The sequence below is a fragment of the Alosa alosa genome, chromosome 3, assembly GCF_017589495.1.
Source record: "Alosa alosa isolate M-15738 ecotype Scorff River chromosome 3, AALO_Geno_1.1, whole genome shotgun sequence".
Classification (NCBI taxonomy): Eukaryota; Metazoa; Chordata; class Actinopteri; order Clupeiformes; family Clupeidae; genus Alosa; species Alosa alosa.
This window is the reverse complement of record NC_063191.1, coordinates 3783573-3803572: the sequence shown is the minus strand read 5'-3', so window position 1 is coordinate 3803572 and position 20000 is coordinate 3783573. Positions and strand designations below refer to the sequence as shown.

At 43.9% G+C, this 20000-nt stretch overlaps 2 protein-coding genes across 2 annotated transcripts in view; both read right to left on the bottom strand.

Moving 5' to 3' along the window:
- ercc1 (excision repair cross-complementation group 1) overlaps positions 1-5241 on the bottom strand; it is an 8884-nt gene extending 3643 nt beyond the window's left edge. Inside the window, exons 1-6 of the mRNA XM_048239303.1 lie at positions 5122-5241; positions 4191-4580; positions 3763-3866; positions 3492-3591; positions 1996-2072; positions 1562-1661 (exon numbers count right to left, since the gene is read on the bottom strand). Of these exons, the coding sequence (XP_048095260.1) occupies positions 1562-1661; positions 1996-2072; positions 3492-3591; positions 3763-3866; positions 4191-4580; positions 5122-5184 (834 nt within the window). The 5' untranslated portion in view covers positions 5185-5241. The remainder of the gene's footprint in view (positions 1-1561; positions 1662-1995; positions 2073-3491; positions 3592-3762; positions 3867-4190; positions 4581-5121) is intronic.
- A 10107-nt stretch (positions 5242-15348) lies between these two features.
- Positions 15349-16747, bottom strand: LOC125292241 (gap junction alpha-5 protein-like). Its single transcript, XM_048239456.1, has 2 exons — positions 15785-16747; positions 15349-15684 (listed from the first exon to the last, which is right to left on the bottom strand). The coding sequence occupies exons 1-2, from the start codon at positions 16745-16747 to the stop codon at positions 15376-15378; spliced, it is 1272 nt and encodes a 423-aa protein (XP_048095413.1). The 3' UTR covers positions 15349-15375.
- Between the last annotated feature and the right edge of the window lie 3253 nt (positions 16748-20000).

The following is a 20000-nucleotide window of genomic DNA, read 5'->3' as shown; positions in this document are numbered from 1 at the left end:
TATGTTCTTCATAGCCTTGTCTCCGACAAGCTGAAAATAATGAGCGTATGCTTATGTCCATCCCGCAAATAGAGTCTGCTGCAGCCACAGTCATATTCAACAAGTATCAGGAGATAACGTTCTACTATTTTGCACTGATTTTTTCTCCTCTGTTGTTCTCGCGTGGTGTTTGCGAATATGTATCAAAACAAAACACCACTTAATTTCGGGTTAAAATGCATTGTAACGCACGTTACTGAAGTTTGTACCGAGTAAAATATTACCCAATTTTTTTTTGTAATGCCTTACATTACCAAACATAAACAGCAATTGTATTACTTTTTTTTAGAACGCTTACACCCAACACTGGTTGGTGTGTGTGTGTGTGTGTGTGTGTGTGTGTGTGTGTGTGCTTCAGCTAGGGATGTAACGATTACCGGTATAATGGTAAACCGCGATAAAAATGTTGACGATAATAATTACCGTTTTCATTTCAAACATCATGATTATCACTGTTGATTACCGCAGTGTGGAAACTGTTGTTTAATCCTTCCCAGCTTCATCCGAGCCTGACATACAGTAGGCCTTTGGAACAAAACTGGTACCCTACTGATTCTGTTGTCTAATTGATGGTTTTAACTACGATTTGGATTAGGCTACACCTGATTTTTAAAAGGAACTTTTTTTCACTGCAAAATGTTTATCACTCTGCAAAATTTATGTTCAAGCACATTAAATCCATTCCACTCCGTTATCAGGAGAATACAGTTGCCTAAAGTTTTATTTTGAACGCTTACTTTGGTCTCACTCATTGCATCCAAATAACAGAAATAGCAAACTCCAAGTTATGGTGGGGTAAGTTAAGCTATAAGCACATAGCCAATTAAACATGACCAAGAAAAAAGTGAACGGGACACTTTTTGAAACTATTTCAGCTTGTGTAGGCCTATCAATGCTTTCTTAACATATTGAACACACTTTTAGAAATACTGTGATAATACCGAAAACCGTGATCATTTTGGTCACTATAACCGTGAGGTTAAATTTTCATACCGTTACATCCCTAGCTTCAGCCATGTGTAATCGTCTAAACTGTGCCTCATCAGTCATAACTGTGCCTCACCTTGGACAAGTACTAGTCTTATGTGTGTCTGTGTGTCTGTGTTTCTATGTGTGTATGTGTGTGTGTGTGCGCCTCACCTTGGACAAGTACTAGTCTTATGTGTGTGTACATATATGTGTGTGTGTGTGTGTGTACATATGTGTGTGTGTGTCAAACCTGGAATGGAGTGTGTGTGTGTGTGTACATATATGTGTGTGTGTGTGTGTGTGCGCCTCAAATTGGAGTGTGTGTGTGTGTGTGTGTGTGTGTGTGTACATGTGTGTGTGTGTGTGTGTGTGTGTGTGTACATATATGTGTGTGTGTGTGTGTGTGTGTGTGTGCGCGCGCCTCAAATTGGACAAGTACTAGTCTTATGTGTGTCTATGTGTGTGTGTGTGACTACACCCACCTTAGAGAAGTGATGTGTGTGTGTGTCTGTGCGTGTGTACGTGCACGTGTGTGTGTACGTGTGTGTGTCACCTTGGACAGGTAGTCCTTCTCCACCTGTTCCTTCAGCAGGTCTGCAGGCTTCTTCTCATAGGATTTATACGTCTCCAGATAACGACCCGCCTCCTCTGGGCTGGGTCAGACAGACACAGAACACACACACACACACACACACACACACACACACACGGGAGAGAGAAAGAGAGGGAGAGGGAGAGAGAGAGGGGAGAGTTCTATGTAAATAAGGCATTAGTGAAAAGTCTATAGTCCCCACAAATCTGGGGCAATCCACATTCTTCACCATCATGACCATGTTGTTGTAGTAGTAGTGGTGGTAGTATTCTCAGTTGTTGTTGGTGGTGGTGCTGTGGTAGTAGTGCTGTTATTGTGTTGTTGTTGTTGGTGGTGGTGCTGTGGTAGTAGTACTGTTATTGTTGTGGTAGGACTGTCCAGGAAAAGGCTCTCACCTCCAGGCCAGGATGAGTGTGCAGTCGGCCATGATGCAGATCCGAGCCAGTTCCCTCAGAGCGTGATGGGGGTCTTTCTGTTGGAGATCGGATAGCTATATGATAGTGAGCATGATGATGAGGGTCTTTCTGTGTGTGTGTGTGGGGGGGGGGGGGTTGTTGATATATTGAGCATGATGATGGGGGGTTGATATATTGATCTTGATGATGGGGGGGTCTTTCTGTTGGGTGGGGCGGGGGTGGAGAGTCACACAGCCTTCAGCATCAGACATATGAGCCAGTGTGCCCAGAGCATGATGGGGGTCTTTCATGTTTCATGGGGCTTATAACAGGAGAGATAAAGGCAGACTGGAAGTGTCAGGGCTCTAGACTTATTTCCACCTCATTTCCAAGTTAGCAAGTGTGATATTTATCAGTGGAGACCGTTTTCAGCACGTTTCATCCAGTCCTTAGTTGCAGAGTTCGCAGGTGCTAGGCTAGCGCAAGTCATCAGTATGTGTTAGCCTGACACTAAAACCAGTCTTACCCACTCCACAGTACACCTGTGGCAAATAAATTATAACCGCAGACTATCGATGTAAATGTCTGTGTTGATAGTTTTATTTCTAACATATTTAGGGCAGCCGTGGCCTACTGGTTAGCGCTTCGGACTTGTAACCAGAGGGTTGCCTGTTCAAACCCTGACCAGTAGGCACGGCTGAAGTGCCCTTGAGCAAGGCACCTAACCCCTCACTGCTCCCCGAGCGCCGCTGTTGTTGCAGGCAGCTCACTGCGCCGGGATTAGTGTGTGCTTCATTCCTTGCATTTGAATGATCGCATGACATTTTGAGGGACTAGTTTCTTAGCAGCGGCGGAATTATACTTGCTCCGGTTAGTAGTACTGCGCCGAAAAGTAAACAGAGAAGCGCACTCTAATGGGGATACCTAGTAGAATCCTTGGTAATATCAGTCCGCCGCTGCCGTTGCTTACTACCAACTTCAGGGAACAAAGTATAACTATTGCAATGTGATGCAAGGGTAGTTTTATTTCTAACACTATTCTATCAACACAGACAATTACATAGATTGTCTGGCATTATAATTTATTTGCCCCCGCCCTCCGGTGTACTTTGGAGTGGGTAAGATTGTTTTTAGTGGCAGGCTAACACATACTGATGACTTGCGCTAGCCTAGCAACTGCAAACTCTGCAATTAGAAGGACTGGATGAAACGTGCTGAAAACGGTCTCCACTGATAAATATCACACTTGCTAACTTGGAAATGAGGTCCTATGTCCAAAATACTGAACCACCCCTTTAAAGAAAAGAGGAGGTGTTGAAGAACGAGAGAAACAGAGGAGGTGTTGAAGAACGAGAGAAACAGAGAGAAACAGAAGAGGTGTTGGGGAACGAGAGATACAGAGAAAACAGAACAGGTGTTGAAGAACGAGAGAAACAGAAGAGGTGTTGAAGAATGAGAGATACAGAGAAAAACAGAGGAGGTGTGGATTGACTCACCACGTCCACCTGCACCAGTAGCACCCTGAGAGAGAAGCAGTTTCCCAGCAGCTTCAAGCGCTCATGGACGTAGTTGGGGTTCAGATTATGATAACGCACACTGAGAGAGAGAGAGAGAGAGAGAGAGAGAGAGAGAGAGAGAGAGAAAGTGAAAGAGAGAGAGAGAGGGAGAGAGAGAGAAAGAGGTCTGACTGTGGTGTGAACAATGACACGCATCCCTTCTAATTCTACACACACACACACACACACACACACACACACACACACACACCTGAGAAAGAGAGCACAGGTGGTCCGTCCGAGGACATAGTCAGGCACCACATCTCCAAACTCCCAGGGTACACTCCTCACAAACTTCAAGATGGGGTTTCCTCTCTGAAAACACACACACACACACACACACACACACACATAATATAATGTCACTGTATATTTATGAGGTGAAAGAGAATATAGTTAAAGCCAAGTGAAAAGTATGTATAAGTACGTATGAGTGCGTGTGCGTGTATGCCTATCTCGGACTGACAATGATGGTACTTTTTGCCCATTGCACCATTGTGTGTATGTGTATACCTGTTGGGGACTGATAATGATGCTGCTGCTTCATGACCTCAGCAGCTATGGATTGACACTGTGTATGTGTGTATGTGTGTGTGTGTGTGTGTGTGTGTGTGTGTGTGTGTGTGTGTGTGTGTGTACCTGTCGGGGACTGACGATGATGCTGCTTCCTGACCCCAGCAGGTGCGGAGTGACACTCGGACCTTCCTCCTGATCCCCCGTTGCCACGGTTGCAGCAGTGCCCCCCACTCCTCCGCTCCTCTCTGCCTGCTGCTGGCTCTTTCCTGACCCCCCCTCGGAGATGGGAGGTTGCCGGACGGCTGCCTCGCTCTCTCCCTCGCTGCCCTGAGCGTCCTCTCTCAGCCCCCGCACAGTGGTGCCCCCTCCCTGTGCAGGCCCCGCTGGGCGACCTTTGCTCTGGATGATGAACTGCGCATAGGAGAGCGGCTGGCCGCCATGCTGAGGCGCCGTTGAGGATACTTCCGGGCCTTTCTGAGCGTCAGCGGTCGAGGCTTTGAACAGCGGACGAACCTGGGCATGCAGAAAGAAAGGGCTAAATCAAACTTCTGAACTCCAACATGTGTGGTCTGATACAACTGCTGAGCAGGCAGGGTTATGTGATAATAGTTTATGAAATAAAACAGCCACATAATCTTTGTAAAGTTTAAGATGAGGGCTACAACATCCTATCTGGACTGTACAATATGTATGTGTAGCACATGCTACAAAAACATCAGTCTGCGCTATGGATAATTTACCAGCTTAGCACCGGAGACACACAGCGGTGAGACACACCGCTGTTTGTAACTACGTATTTACGATACCGATTCTAGAAATTGTACAGAATGTGCTACAAAACAATATCCACATCTGTAGCACCAGTGCTATCAACACAAATGAACGTAACGTATAGGTTTGTCCCCTAAAGATAGGCATGGTAACGTTACCTGCTGCAGTTCATATATCTGGTAAGTGAAGTGTCACTTTTCAAAACAAAACTATACGATGCTTTCATCGATGAAGGAATGCAAACCTTAAACAGCTGGGGTTAACGTTACAGTCATGGACTTACCGGCGATCTTTCTTTGGTGAAAGCTGAGTCATCTAAATTGATATTAAACTTCTTTTTCTCCATATTCAACAGAATCCTACACAGCGAGAAGCATATCGGATGTTTTGTTTTTCTTATTCTTTGATCTTTGCAGGAAGAATGGATGCATTGTTGTAGCAACATCGCCCCCTGTCGTAGTGGAATCAGAAAGAAAATGCTTGAAGGTGATACCCTGGGGTTGATTTATCTTCTTAGACAGATTTACACCTGGTGAAATAATTATTAAAACTCTGTGTAACATCAGCATTGCCATCACCAAAGTCTGGTAGAGTAGGTTAATGTCTCCTGTTGAGGACTTCATTTAACACATTCAATGACCTCCTGCAGTCCCCCTGTGAAGCTTGTAAGAGTTCTGTGTAATGACTTATTTTGCTCTTTCTTATGATCTGTGTTTATTTTTATAGGAAGTATATTTATCTTGATTTAAGATAGAATGATTTTTCATGTAGGATTTGTAAAGCATACTTTTATATTTAATAGACTTTAAAATTCCCTTTGTAATCCAATGGATCTGGAGGGTAGTGCTTCATCTGACAGTCTTCTCAGGGATTGTCATATGCAGCATCATATAAGATACTCTTACAGCCTACATTTACTTTTGCCCTTTGGAGACGATGTTAACGTCAGAAGTCTTTCTTTACATTTTGCACAGATTACTATAGGACCTGTCCACCTAATGAGATTTATTAAGCCATAAGCCATAGTTAGGTCAACACTATTTGCATGCAGTCCAGTTGTTTACAAATTGAATGAAGCACACTTTTGTCTCATCATTGATTGAAGCAGGACTAGTTGTTTTACTGGTTAATGTCTTGGCTGTTCATATATAGCAATGTCATTGTCAATTTTGTTTGTATCAGTGTTGTATAAAGTACTAGAAAGCAATACTTGAGTAAAAGTACAAGTATCATACTAGAAAAAGACTGGTAGAAGTGAAAGTTACCTTTTAGAATATTACTTAAGTAAAAGTCTTAAAGTATCATACTGTACTTAAGTATCAAAAGTAATTTTCTGATATTTAATGTACTTAAGTATTTGAAGTAAAAGTAAAAAGTAAAAAGCAAGCGGTTTTACTTTGAACTTTTGTGAACTTTATTTTGGCTTTCTTATAGTAAAGCATAAAGCATATTCAGGGTTCCCATATCTTCTTAATCTCACTCATCAAATCAAAATCACATTCTTTTCTAGGACTTTTCAGGCACAATTCTCTTAAGTTCAAAGAACAAACGGCATATTTTTAGAGCTGACATCAAAGAAAAAAACAGAAACAGAAATTTCACTTTTGTATGAACTTCAGGTAAAAATGAAAAATAAATAACTTATTTCTTTCAAAAAAAAAAAAGACCTGCTGGTAGGGAGAACATTTTGGTCATGTGGTATGAGCATTTCTAGAGCTTACTCCCCAGGTCACCATCTCACTCTCACACACACACACACACACAGGCCACCTATGTCCAGCAGCTACTAATATGCCAGTCATAGTTGAAACTGAAAAGGTGTCTGTTCAACTTCAAAAGAAGCTGGTTTTCAAAGTTGACAGAATTCAGTGCCCGGGAGTTTCAGGCCCAAGACCGGCCAACGTTTTCCATAGTGGTGGAAATTGGATAAATGAAGCAACATTTCAGCTCTTAGTACCATGGTTCAACAAATGTGTACAGTAAAGGTTATATAATAATTCACTTCAACTGAGAAGTTAACAAAAACAGAAAGAAAGAAAGCCTTTGAAATATAGCCTATCCCACGCTTCCACAAACAGGAATATTGAACTAATATTTAGGCTACATGTTTTTTGCATGGGTAGGCTATATTGTTGTTTGGTGATTTAGCCTACTCCTTTACTACACCCTCTTCTGAGCAAACAAGGCATATTTAATTATCATGTAGGGTAATTGCTCTTTCTTACATTAAATAACTTTAATTTATCCTCTCTACTTGTCCCTGTAGTCATGGCCTTCTCATCACTAATTTCAGGCTCATCATTTTCAGTGGTCGACTGGTTGATCTGCTGCTCAGTCTCTCCTGGCCTCTTTCTACCATCCATCCATCATGACGCTTGTGTCTACTGTAGGGCCGGCTCGGCTATCCGTATCTGAGAAAACCTTTTTGGAAAAGACGGGCTATATGGACCCAACCAACTCTTTTTAGGCTACAACCCATGCAGAGGCATTGCATTGGTGTCATGCACAGAATGCGGAGCGTGTCCTACTGAAAATATAAACTAACGTGACAAATGTCAATATTTTTTTCCTCGACCGACCCAAAAGTGAAGCGGCCACCGGGAATTCTCCCAATTAATCACCCCGGGCCTGATTCAGTCTTACTCTTCTTGGACTGAAGACTGAAGTCCTGCGATGCTAAATAGCCTTTCACAGGCCGCTGAGGCAGGTAGCGGAATGTTCAGCTTCACAGAAAGCTGCCAATGTAGAAACATTTCTTGCAAATACGGCCACGTTATCTTCACCACTACCCGGTTCACCGAGTTCACCACTATCGTCGGGGTGGTCGTCTATGATAACGGGAGGTCCTCCAGTAGGTGCTCGTGCTTCCATGGCGGTTTCAGTTGTGCGTCCTCCTCCTTTAGCAACAAAAACGCGCTGAAATAGAGCGCGCAGCGTGCGTAATGCAATCTAGGAGCAGTGATTCGCCAAACCCCCCTTATTGCAGTCACACACATTTCTTCTAATTTTATGATGATGAGTTTTACAGATATGGAGCGCAGAAAGGTCATTTTTAATCACTAAATAAAAAAATGGCATTTATTTCTGTAAGGTGCACACCACATATGTCTGTAAATTCCTCTACGGGCAGCCGTGGCCCAATGGTTAGCACTCTGGACTTGTAACCGGAGGGTTGCCGGTTCGAGCCCCAACCAGTGGGCTGCGGCTGAAGTGCCCTTGAGCAAGGCACCTAACCCCTCACTGCTCCCTGTGCGCCGCCGTTGAAGCAGGCAGCTCACTGCGCCAGGATTAGTGTGTGCTTCACCTCACTATGTGTTCACTGTGTGCTGTTTGTGTTTCACTAATTCACCAATTGGGTTAAATGCAGAGACCAAATTTCCCTCACAGGATCAAACAAGTATATATACTTATACTTAGCCCCAGAGAATCCTTACACCATGGCAATGGTATTCCCAGATTCAGGACAGTCTGCCCTACACACACATGAAATGCATGTAGAGCTATGAGCTTGCTGTGGTGAGATACATGTCAAAATATAAGAATTTGTATAATACACTTTTTATATTTTAATTCTTTAAAAATCAAAATAAAATCAATGCTAGTACTAATACATGAAATGATGGCAGATCTGGATAGCCTAGACTCTGCTGAAAAACACAATATATAATATGTGTGTGTGGCACTTCCTTATAAATAAAGGTAGTGAAAATGCCCTAAAAACAGCTTAGGGTAGCCTACTAAGGGTTAAAATATAAAAAGGTTGAGAACCACTGAAAAAAGGTTGAGAACCACTGGAGTAGGGCAACAGAGGTATTTTGTTTCCCCTGGAGTGCATACAATGAACACAGAGCTAGAGCAGTGATTCATTTAATACTGTAAGACAACAAAAATTTGTAGGCCTATTGGATCAAAACTGCAAACTGGATTTTTACAAGGCCGTCATCATGATATACTTTGAGAGCGACATGTCTCACTCTAAATTCAGCTATGCTCAAAATGACCCCCAATATGATATTATGCACATAGCTTATAACTTAAGACATAAAAACTATTTACAAATACATGTCTATTTGTGCATATCTTTTTGAGTATGTACAATTGTCAGAGACAATTTTACCCCCATACTCAAGCAGTTTTGGGTAGTATGTGTGTGTGCTCGTGCAGTTGGTAGCATCATGAACCACGCCGGAACTTGTTATTATCACCGTCACTCGAGGCGACCAAACTACAGTACTCAGAGATCTTATGGCAAGATGGCTAGTAACGTTAGAACACGGCTGTTTTGTTTTCTAAAAAGTGAGGATTAGGCAAAGCAAACGCTACCGTTAGAGCATTAACACTGAGATTGTTTGATCCTTCAATCTCAACGGATTATGAAACTTACTTTCCAAGACTCAGAGGAGAAGCCTCTCCGCTAGCCTACATTTCAAGATTTCAACCAGTGCTGCTTTGGCAGGTGAGGCAGAGAGCCAAGAAAAGATTACTAATGAAAAGATGTAGGAGGAGAAATAGAAAAGATATGCTGCTACGGAGAATCAACTGTGCAGACACAAGCAGAGATGTCGGCAAGCCTACACATGACAGAGATGTCGGCAAGCCTACACAAGACAGAGATGTCGGCAAGCCTACACATGACAGAGATGTCAGCAAGCCTACACAAGACAGAGATGTCGGCAAGCCTACACATGACAGAAATAGAACTCTAAAGAAATCAGATCATTGGACCCACAATGGCCGCCTGCACTACTCCACTTGCACACTTGAACACTTGCACACTTGTACACTTTACAACTTGGTGTTGTTGTCCTGAAAACACAACACTTCTGCTGCTCTTACATTACTTGCACCACTATGCCACTTTCTTTATTACTTAGGTCAAACAGAACTACCCAAGCCTTTTATTGGCCTGACTTTGCACTAGTATTTTATTGACTGTCTATGCACAATTTCAACCAAATTTTGCTGCTCTTATTTTTTCATTATTATATGTGCCCTCTTATTTACTTATTTACTTACTTTTTTGTTTACTTGAATGTTATGTTTGTTTGTGGACTTAAATTGGTAAAATATGTCTTGTCTTCACCGTGGGATAGTGAGAAACGTAATTTCGATCTCTTTGTATGTCTGGAACATGTGAAGAAATTGACAATAAAGCTGACTTTGACTTTGATCAGATCTTCGGCGAACATGTCATTGGATTTAATCCAAAATGCTTGAATATACCACACACCACAGTAAGGAGGCCTTTTCACAGTGTAATAATGCATCTGCAGTATGAGCTGTTATGTAGGACTTATTTAAGTTATACAAGTTATTTAACTTAACTTGGTTACTAGCCTATCACTCACCGCTTTCTGAAATAACCACTTGCAGATGTAATCACAGACTAAACGTAACACAACCAGAATGCTATAGGCCTACTTAACCATTTACTGTGAATCAAAGTAGACTAGGTCATGGGCCCTGGTGATCAGATTTGGCAGGTTAGGCTACATAGTCCTACCCCTGTGTTTGGCAGGTTAGGGTACATAGTCTTGTGTGTGTGTGTGTGTGTGTGTGTGTGTGTGTGTGTGTGTGTGTGTGTGTGTGTGTGTGCACAGACGTGTCTCAGTGAGCTCAACCGTAGCTCTGCCTGCGTGCCATCTCTCCTCCACAAGGCGTCTTTATGGCTATATATTCATGGGACATAATTAGTACGCTTCTACACAAGTTGAGAAATCTGCACGATATCGCACACATGGACAACTGTTGGATCTGAAGGACTGAGAGAAAACAGACTGAGAGGCTCAGAACTGAGAGAACAGGACTAATCCAGAGACTCAGCGCTCAGGATTCCAGCACTACTGAGAGAACAGGACTAATCCAGAGACTCAGCGCTCAGGATTCCAGCACTACTGAGAGAACAGGACTAATCCAGAGATTCAGACTGGAACTTTCATGTCGAGTAGTATTCATGCACGCCAGCTGTTTACTGTCTTTAAAGCACCAGGTGTGTCTGTCTAATTCTCAAACAGCAGAATGCTTAAATGCTATGTTAAGCTACAAGTAGGCCTCTGTTCAGCAGCATCAGGCCTCACACCATGGCATTGTAAAGCTAATCATTTCAATCTCATGGAGTCATGCCCAGCAGTGCCAAGAGGGAACCTCTGTGGAATTTCACCAAGCAGATCATACATTTAGCTCATGATGTGTTTCTAGTTCACGCTTATCACAGGTTTGTATGAAAGAAGAAATGCACTTTTTCACGCTGCATCTGTATAGGCTTATAGGTTACATGGTTGAAGTGGCGTGTGTGTATTTGTGTGTATGTTCCTAATTCAACACAATCATCTGTGACATACTCTACCTGACCTCTACTGTACATGGTGGTGTTGCTCCATATATCAGATTGTAAATAGATACTCTATCTGACCTCTAGATGGTGCTGTTACTGCATATATCAGATTAGAAATAGATACTCTACTTGACCTCTAGATGGTGCTCAGTATTTTATTTTTTTTCTTTAGCAGTGGGGGCAGGCCATCCACATCATTTAAAAGGCAACCGCAACTACATTGTGCGTCTGCCCTAATTCTGTTACTGTGGTGGCATTAATTTTGCAGTGGCAGGCCGCCATCCTAAAATCAACATAGAGGAAACAATGGCAGGTGTTGCAGATATTCGATTATAAATAGATACTCTATCTGACCTCAAGATGGTGCTGTTGCCGGAGATATCAGTTTGTGAATAGATATAGCACCTTCGGTTCACTGCTACTAACCAGATGTATACTCACAGGAGTCTGAAATGATTCATGCCACAATATTTATTTCATTCATTTCAGTTGATATCTGTTGTTTGCAGCATTACAGTATCTGATAAAGAGCCTCTCACATCATCATTAATATCTACAGGAATGTAATCAGGAGCTTTATCATATTCTACCTCTAGATGGTGCTGTTGTTTGCAGCATCACAGTATCTGATCAAGAGCCCCTCACCAGCATCACCTTTGCAGTGCAGAGTTCTGAAATGATGATGTGGGAACAAATGACTAAATGATTCTTTCAGACCCATATGTGGTTCTAAAGTTTTATTTTTAATCTATTATGGCATCAATAAACATGATAAGAAATAAACAGCACAGGACCCTGATACCCAGTGTGAAATAGTCAAGATGACAGAAGCACATAAACAAACACCAGAGGACTGGTTTTACTGTAGAGAGCTTGTCCACATATACACGTGATGTGAGTTGCTTTGCTAAGTGCTGACTTCCTATGGTGAGAATAGACACTGGTTAGTAGTTAGGAATTTCAGAAATAAAATGTGGATGTCATGGGAGACCTCAGAAGTGGGAGAGAATCGTCTGAAGCCTCCTACAGGACACACTTTGCACTTTAGTGTTGCATCTGGATGTGTGGATGGGTTTCATTCAAAAAGGACGTTATTTACAGGTGTTGGAGGTGCTGTTTGTTGAAGGACGTTATTAAGAGGTGTTGGAGGTGCTGTTTGTTGAAGGACGTTATTTACAGGTGTTGGAGGTGCTGTTTGTTGAAGGACGTTATTTACAGGTGTTGGAGGTGCTGTTTGTTGAAGGCACATATGTGCTTGCATACTCTTTACTGTAACGGTGTCTCCTCACATTCGGTCATGTGCAACGTTGCATTTCCTGTCTACCGTAACGCTTCACACCTGGTGCCATCTTCAGACAGGCTTCTCTGATACATTCACCCTGATTAGCATGTAGAACTAGCAGAGTAACACTCAGACACACGCATCCCTACTGTACATCACACACACATGCATCCCTACTGTAAATCACAAACACATGCATTCCTACTGTAAATCACAAACACATGCATCCTTACTGTAAATCACAAATAAAACAACATTATTTAAAATCATTATTCAAAAGTGATGTTCCCTGTTCAGTACGTGTAAAACCAGCTGCTCACTGGACCTCTGACACACACTTACCGTCAGTGACCACAGCTTCTCTGTAGGCCACTCTTATGTCCCTCCTCACTTGCCGTCAGTGACCACAGCTCCTCTTTAGGCCACTCTTATGTCCCTCCTCACTTGCCGTATGGCTGTCATGTCCCGCTGTCATAAATCCACTGACATGCAAGAGACTTCATGCTGTTCATGCACTCAATGTCATAAAGTAATGTTGATTCAACCTACAGGACTACAACTCCCATAATGCATCTGTGTATCATATTGCAACAGCTGGTTTACACAGCTGGTATGTGTTACTGCTATTTCTATTAGCATGTCATGTCTCATTGTGTGTGTGTGTGTGTGTGTGTGTGTGATGACAAGTTTGTGGGCATGAACTACTAAAATGAGAATGACCAAATATTTTTAATGATAGAACACTTGACAGTTTGCACATGTCACGCATGTCATATTGCTGAATAGGGTTGGGCACCGAAACACGGTTCTAATATGGCACCGGTGCCGACGCTAACAGTAGTAACTGCATCGAATAACAACGTGGATTTTGGTGCCTCATTTCAGGCATCACTGCATGTCATGCGCCATCTCTAACGTCTTGCTCTGATAGCAACACATCCATATACAGTTAGCTAACATAAACACTGTATAAACCAGAGGGGTGCACCACCAGGCAAGTGGACAGTGTTTGACAGCTTGCGTGAGCCCAGGTAGCTTACTTTAAAGCTCCTGTCAAAATCTAGCAGTGGGCCTAACTACACACAAGCAAAATGCTATGAAACAACATCAACAGTAGCCTATATGTTACACAATATCCTTGCTAATGCGCTAACTGGCATTGATTTGAAATGTTATCAGCAAAGTTGTAAGATGAAAACTGTATTTCACGGTGTGTTCTAAACAACATTATGGCAGAATTTTTCATGTGCATGAGGCCCATATAGCATCACAATGAATTTGAAGATCATGTTAAAAGTTAGCTGGCAAAAACATAAATATGTAGGTTACATACCTGATGTCACTGAGCTGTCAAAGAGGCTACGAAACCATCTCCGTACGTTATCGCTAATTAAACTCAGTTGACTGGTGTTAGCGCATCGCCATAGTTGCTGTTAAAATGCCTACTAGGCTAGCGCTGGGAATCTAAACACTTCAACACCTGTAGCCTAACATGTTCAAAACTATTCCGTGTTATGGGTTAAGACATGACATTTCTTGAAGCATTTGGGAACACAGTGAATTAACTGAAAAGTAGAGTCCCTGTTAGATTAGCTTGCTTGCAAATGCCATTGTCCATGACCTGGGGCAGTTTCATGGAAAGGTTTTAACATACCTTATGGCAAACCGCCTACACTGGATAAACTAGAAAGCAGAGCTTTAGCCTACCATGTCTGTGCATGCATGGCAAGCTGTTTTAACATTTAAATGTATTATCCGTAGGAGCAATGAGATATTGATAGTAAATTGAATATAACAGTTCAATTTCATGTTCAAATTTGTCTTATCAATAATAAAAAAAGCAATTCATGCTTTAGACCATTTTAATTTAAAACAAAGTACCAGTTCAGGCACCATTTCGGCACCGGCACCGTTTTAAAAGTATCGATTTAGCACCGGTATCGGATAAAACTCAAACGATACCCAACCCTATTGCTGAAGTAGCCTAGCGGAGGCTGATGAGGAAAATGCGTGTCATATTGCTGTAGTAGCCTAGTGGAGGCTGAAGAGGAAGACGCGTGTCATGTTGCTGAAGTAGCCTGGTGGAGGCTGATGAGGAAGATGCGTGTCATAAGACAGATAGACAGATAGGAATTTTGATAGTAAACAAAACAACAAACAAACAAACAAACACAGAGACATAAACATGGAGTCATAAAGCTCCCGTATGTTGTGCATCTACATCATGCTTCAAGGCTTTAGAGAGTTCTCGATGAACAAACTCACTACTATGAAAATGAATGGCCCTATCATGACAGTCTCAAACGCATGGTCACTGGCGAATAGTTTAAACACATTTGGGGTTTATCCCGTCCATACAGTCTCAAGTGTGTGTCTACCAGCTCTCCAAACACACACACACACACACACACACACACACACACACAGAGACACTTACACACGTACACCTAGTTTTGTCCAACCAAAGGAGAGGTGCAGCAGTGTGACAGACTGAGAGTTCTGTCCGTCTTGGCTCCTGATGCCAGTGGCTTAAACGTTTTTGTCTTTTGTATGTTTTTGGAAAAATATATCAGGAAGCTGGAAATGAATAATGTGAGATTTCTCTGGTTATCTCAGAGAAAACAGAGGTGATGCTGACTTAATCTACTGGAAATGAAGACTGTTATTATTCTCAACTGTATCTCAGTATCTACTAAGAGAGAGCTGCTACTAAACTTCCAAATAGCGGGGCTATATGTTAATGGAACCCACGCAAACAGCTAATGCTAACAGCTAATGCTAAGATCTAACAGTGATGCCGATGATCCCATCTCATCTGAATCGTCTCTCTGTTGCTCAGAAAGTTTATGTGTTTTGGTTTATGTGTGTTTGTGTGTAGTGTGTGTGAGTGTATGTGTGCAGTGCAAGCATGTGTGTGTGTGTCACACAGCCAGGTCGTCCTGTCGCACACGTCCGCTGCTGGAAGCGCTGGTCTTGCTGAGACGCCGCTTGTCCTTCAGCAGAGCCGCATGGAGCAGGGCGGGGCTGGGGGCGGGACTGGATCCCGGGGAAGGGCAGCCATTGGGCAGGCCTCTGGGCAGGCCATTGCTGATTGGCTGCTGGTAGGTCATGCGCAGGAAGTCGGGTGTGTGCGTGGGCTCCATTTGTCTCTCGGTGGCCATGTTGGCAGAGTTCTGCTGAAGAGCCAGGCTCGTGCTGAAGGGCTGGCAGGAGGGGGGCAGGGACCCGTGTGTGTGTGTGTGTGTGGGGCAGGGACCCGAGTGTTTGTGCGTGTGCGTGGGGCTGCGCCACCGGAGGAAGTTGAGAATGATGATGATGATGGCCAGTCACCAGAGAGCCGCGTGATGCTGCCAGGCACTGGTGGAAGTCTGGAGGGGGTGTGTAACCGGGAGAAGGGTGGGAGGGGGGTGTGTCCACACTCTCCATCCCCATGGAGCCGGTTGCCGTGGCGCTAGCAATGGCGATGGGTGCAGTACTCTTGTGGTTGGCGCTGGCGTTAGTGTTGGTGCTGTGGAGGGCCTGCTTGGCAGCGTAGCTCCTGAGGCAGCCCTTGAGCTGCTTCCAGCCCAGGTGTTGGAGCTCCAGCACGCTGAGGAAGAGCGAGACGCCGGCCACGGCCAGCATGAACACGATGAAGATGTTCTTCTCAGTGGGCCGTGACATGTAGCAGTCCACCATGTTCTTGCAGGGCAGCGTGGTGCACTTGTACTCCGCCTTCAGGAAGATGCCGTACATGAGGTACTGCACCACGATGAAGCCCACCTCCATCACCGTGCGGATCAGGATGCTCAGCACGTACGTCTGCAGTAACGCCCCCCGCAGCTGGATCTTTCTGGAACCCTCCGGCACACCTCCTCCTCCTCCTCCCTGCTCGTACTTCTGCTGTAGGTACTCCTTCTCACCTCCCTTCCCTCCACCTCCTCCTGCTTGGTCATCATCAGTGTCTCTCTCCCTCTCCTCCTGCTCTTTGCGCCTCCTCTTCTCCTCCATGCGTACGGAGTGCATGGCGTGGCCCATGTAGATGAGTGAGGGCGTGGACACGAAGACGATCTGCAGAACCCAGTAGCGGATGTGGGCGATGGGAAAGGCGGCGTCGTAGCAGACGTTCTCACAACCCGGCTGCAGTGTGTCGCACATGAAGTCGGACTGCTCATCGCCCCAGCTGGACTCGGCTGCCGTGCCCAGCACCAGTATGCGGAAGATGAAGAGCACGGTCAGCCACACCTTGCCCACTGAGGTGGAGTTCTCCTGCACCTCCTCTAGAATGTTCCCCAGCAGGCTCCAATCACCCATTTTAGCTCAGAGAGACAGGGATGCAGGTAGCAGGACTCAGGAAGCAGGACTCAGGACTCAGGAAGCAGAACTCTGGAAGCAGCACTCAGGAAGCAGCACTCAGGTAGCAGGACTCAGGAAGCTGGACTCAGGACTCTGGACTCAGGAAACAGGACTCTGGTCTGGAGAGAGGGGAGAGAGAGTGAGTAGGGGGAGAGAGAGAGAGTGGGGGTTAATGCCCATTTATTGGATCAGTCTTCAAACCATAGAGCCATGACACAAATGATACATACACAACCGTGGCAACATCTGGTTAAACCCCTTCCCCAACCCCCTCTGGTTAGACCCCTTCCCAATTCCCTTTCGGTTAGACCCCTTCCCAACCCCCTTCCATACACAACAATCTCCCCAATCTCCTCTGGTTAGACCACTTTCCAACTCCCTCCGGTTAGACTACTTCCCAATCCCTCCCATACACACAACCAGAACATATAGTTCCAGGTGGTATCCAGGATCAACAGAAAAATATTAACCAGCAATTTGTATATCTTTGTAGGGAACAAGCCACCATTGTCCAACCTAAGTCCATCTCTGTGCCACCTCCTAATGACTGCTACTGGAGGATTGCAGATGTTAAGGTGCTGCATGCAAATCTCTCCTACCAAGTAGCAGTGTTTCACCTGAATGACTACATAGTTCCAGGTATGTGTATGCTTAAACAATCACTTTGTCTCATTTGCATTGGTATTTGTACATGTTGCAACAATACAAGTCACAACATGTAAATAGGAAAATGTTGGAGTTATTTTGTCATTTTTGGGAGCTATAGGCAAGTTGGTTCTGACCACCTCAATGAACTATGCTAAGTTAGGCTAATGGTGGGTGCATTGCTGCATGCACAGATACAAGTAAATGGCAAAAGAAAGGTTTGGACTGAGAGTTATCTCTGTGTCAGCAGGGTTGAAATATTAAATTCCCAAGTTTTGGTAAATCCAATTACACTCCCACTGCCATGAATGGCCTCATTTAAGAAGTGTTTTCAATAGGCAGACTGTTAAGCTTGGTTTAGCAAACTAGCCTCATGCCATAACACCGCATACTTATAGGGTGTATGCCTTAAATCATTCTCACCTGAACATTCCTTAGCATGTTTGTATGAATAGTTTCAACGAGTTATATGAATAAATTAGCTATTTTACACTGACAATATAAAGTTAGCTAGTTAGCAAGCTAATGAAACTAACATTGCATGTTAACTACCAGTCAAAACAGCAGGATATTGTGGATGAATTAGGTTAACAACATACATTGGAAAGTTATGGAAACATACTTCCTTGAAACCATCGTGTTCGCATGGTACGCTTTGTGGTAGCATGTTTTCCCCTTTGTGAGGACCATAAAGGGGTGGTAACTGACATGTCCAACCCAAACACTAGTCTAGGGTTTCTCAAGCGGTGATTACCGCCCCACAAAAGCGTTCAGTACAACCTAGAGCTGGGAGCATTGAGAGTTTTTTGTTTTTGTTTTACATTTTAAACTTTCATGGTTTTCATATTTTTGGTGCAAAAATAGGCTACCTGAAATAAATAGGCTAGTTTCTAACCCCTCTACCGTCCCAGCTACATTTTACTGTTTATCTATGCTCAGTGGTCATACAGTGCAGTTGGGCCTGCACACTCCGGACTCCGTCCCCAGCCCGGCCCTTCGCTGTTGTTCTGCAGCTGCTCTGGCGTAGTCTCCACGAAAAGACCATTGCTAATCAAATCTGAAAATATGTATAGGCCTACACAGGCCTCCATGGCATAGATACTGTTTTGTGATTGGTTGGATTGTTCGCGATGTGCATATGTTGTTCACGCGTGATGTGCACTTCATTTTTGTCCATGATAATATGACCGCGTCTTGTTGCCTAGATTTAATGTTCCTATTGATTTAAAAAAAAATCATTACAACCAATGCTGATGTGGTAGTGTTTTTTTTTTACCCAACAATCTCCTATTGCTTCTAACAGTGGGCTAAAATCTGCTTAATAATAAAAATAGGCTCATAGGGACATTTTCTTATAATTCCAGAAGAAACAAAACAAGCAGAAATGGGCTCGTTTTTTATTTAAGCGATATGGCATGAGAGTGAGTGGCCTATAGCCTACCCGGGGGTGTAGTTTTTATTTTTTATTTTTAATTGTGTGTGTGTGTGTGTGTGTGGGGCCAGAGGATCAAAGTAAGGTCAGGGGGGCGTTTGCTCAAAAAAGGTTGAGAACCACTGCACTAGTCAATCCCACCATGTAACCCCACCATGTTACCCCACCATGTTACCCCACCTCCCAAACACTAGTCAATCCCACCATGTAACACCACAGCATCAAAACAACCCCTCACCTCCCAAACACTAGTCAACCCCACCATGTTACCCCACCATGTTACCCCACCTCCCAAACACTAGTCAACCCCACCATGTTACCCCACCATGTTACACCACCTCCAAAACACTACTCAACCCCACCATGTAACACCATCATGTAACATCACCATGTTACCCCATCATGTAACACCACCTCCCAAACACTACTCAACCCCACCATGTAACACCATCATGTAACATCACCATGTTACCCCATCATGTAACACCACCATGTTACCCCATCATGTACAGTACACTGTCATTCAGGTAGGCTACTTGAATATGGACACATGTGCGACTCATATCTATGTTTGACTCACATCAGGCAGTGACACAGTGACACTGAGTCGAAATGAGTGAGAGAGAGAGAAAGAGAGAGAGAGAGATGACATGGAAATAGAAAGTGATGAAGTGAACAAGGGAAAGAGGCTCATATTCAAGGACATGATTGGGCACCAGCACCACACACACACACACACACACACACACACACACACAAACCACATGTCAGGGAGGCCGTGGGAGAACACCCGCTGTTTTTATTTCCAGAAGGCTCTGATTTCTTAGCTGTTTTGTGTGTGTGTGTGTGTTGTGTGATTGACAAGGCATGCAGGGCTTCAGGATTTTTGGTCTGGAACTTTCATGTTTTCCCACAACAAGTACATCCTTGTCCACACACACATACTCACGCACGCACGCGCGCGCACACACACACACACACACACACACACACACACTAACATACGCTATGCTCCCACACACACTCACACACACACACACATACACTTGTACTGGGGCACAACACTGAACTCCAATAGAGGTGAAGGACTAAACTTCAGTCACAACTCAGCCCTCTAGGATTCTCTCTCTCACT

Excerpts from the sequence above, each read along its gene's own strand:
- LOC125292241 (XM_048239456.1), bottom strand. The coding sequence starts at position 16,747 with ATGGGTGATTGGAGCCTGCTGGGGAACATTCTAGAGGAGGTGCAGGAG. Across the intron at positions 15,685-15,784 it reads CAGCATCACGCGGCTCTCTG|CACGGGTCCCTGCCCCCCTC; the intron begins GTGACTGGCCAT and ends CACACACACACA.